At 61.8% G+C, this 1,837-nt stretch overlaps 1 protein-coding gene across 1 annotated transcript; it reads left to right on the top strand.

The window, feature by feature from the left end:
* Positions 1-217: 217 nt before the first annotated feature.
* Positions 218-835, top strand: LOC129197876 (uncharacterized; the record flags this gene model as incomplete). The annotated part of the gene is made up of 2 exons (XM_054806677.1): positions 218-697; positions 758-835. Coding segments are annotated over 2 exons (558 nt in total), but the record flags the coding sequence as incomplete, so codon positions are not given.
* Positions 836-1,837: the final 1,002 nt, after the last annotated feature.

Genomic DNA, 1,837 nt, shown 5'->3' with positions numbered 1-1,837 from the left:
AACCACCACCGTGCCCACGTCCACCTCCACTCTCACCACCTTGAGCTCCACGAGCACGGGGGCGACAGAGGACACTTCGACCACCACGGAGACAACAAGCACCACCGTTCCAACGTCCACCTCCACTCTCACCACCTTGACCTCCACGAGCACGGGTGTAACAGAGGACACTTCGACCACCACGGAGACAACAAGCACCACCGTTCCAACGTCCACCTCCACTCTCACCACCTTGACCTCCACGAGCACGGGTGTAACAGAGGACACTTCGACCACCACGGAGACAACAAGCACCACCGTGCCCACGTCCACCTCCACTCTCACCACCTTGACCTCCACGAGCACGGGGGCTACAGAGGACACTTGGACCACCACGGAGACAACAAGCACCACCGTGCCCACGTCCACCTCCACTCTCACCACCTTGACCTCCACGAGCACGGGGGCGACAGAGGACACTTCGACCACCACGGAGACAACAAGCACCACCGTGCCCACGCCCACCTCCACTCTCACCACCTTGACCTCCACGAGCACGGGGGCGACAGAGGACACTTCGACCACCACGGAGACAACCACCACAGAGACAACAAGCACCACCGTGCCCACGTCCACCTCCACTCTCACCACCTTGACCTCCACGAGCACGGGGGCGACACAGGACACTTCGACCACCACGGAGACAACAAGCACCACCGTTCCAACGTGCACCTCCACTCTCACCACCTTGACCTCCACGAGCATGGGGGCGACAGAGGACACTTCGACCACCACGGAGACAACAAGCACCACCGTGGCCACGCCCACCTCCACTCTCACCACCTTGACCTCCACGAGCACGGGGGCGACAGAGGACACTTCGACCACCACGGAGACGACCACCACGGAGACAACCACCACAGAGACTACCACCACCGTGCCCACATCCACCTCCACTCTCACCACCTTGAGCTCCACGAGCACGGGGGCGACAGAGGACACTTCGAGCACCACGGAGACAACCACCACCGTGCCCACGTCCACCTCCACTCTCACCACCTTGACCTCCACGAGCACGGGGGCGACACAGGACACTTCGACCACCACGGAGACAACAAGCACCACCGTTCCAACGTCCACCTCCACTCTCACCACCTTGACCTCCACGAGCATGGGGGCGACAGAGGACACTTCGACCACCACGGAGACAACAAGCACCACCGTGCCCACGTCCACCTCCACTCTCACCAACTTGACCTCCACGAGCACGGGGGCGACAGAGGACACTTCGACCACCACGGAGACAAGAAGCACCACCGTGCTCACGCCCACCTCCACTCTCACCACCTTGACCTCCACGAGCACGGGGGCGACAGAGGACACTTCGGCCACCACGGAGACAACAAGCACCACCGTGCCCACGCCCACCTCCACTCTCACCACCTTGACCTCCACGGGCACGGGGGCGACACAGGACACTTCGACCACCACGGATATAACCACGACCGTTCCAACGTCCACCTCCACTCTCACCACCTTGACCTCCACGAGCACGGGGACGACAGAGTACACTTCGACCACCACGGAGATAAGCACGACTGTTCCAACGTCCACCTCCACTCTCACCACCTTGACCTCCACGAGCACGGGGGCGACAGAGGACACTTCGACCACCACGGAGATAAGCACGATCGTTCCAACGTCCACCTCCACTCTCACCACCTTGACCTCCAAGAGCACGGGGGCGACAGAGGACACTTCGACCACCACGGAGACAACAAGCACCACCGTTCCAACGTCCAGCTCCACTCTCACCACCTTGACCTCCACGAGCACGGGTGTAACAGAGGACACTTCG

The sequence above is a fragment of the Grus americana genome, chromosome 30 (genome assembly GCF_028858705.1).
Source record: "Grus americana isolate bGruAme1 chromosome 30, bGruAme1.mat, whole genome shotgun sequence".
Taxonomy (NCBI): Eukaryota; Metazoa; Chordata; class Aves; order Gruiformes; family Gruidae; genus Grus; species Grus americana.
The sequence above is the reverse complement of the archived record's forward strand: the minus strand, read 5'-3'. Positions and strand labels throughout refer to the sequence as shown.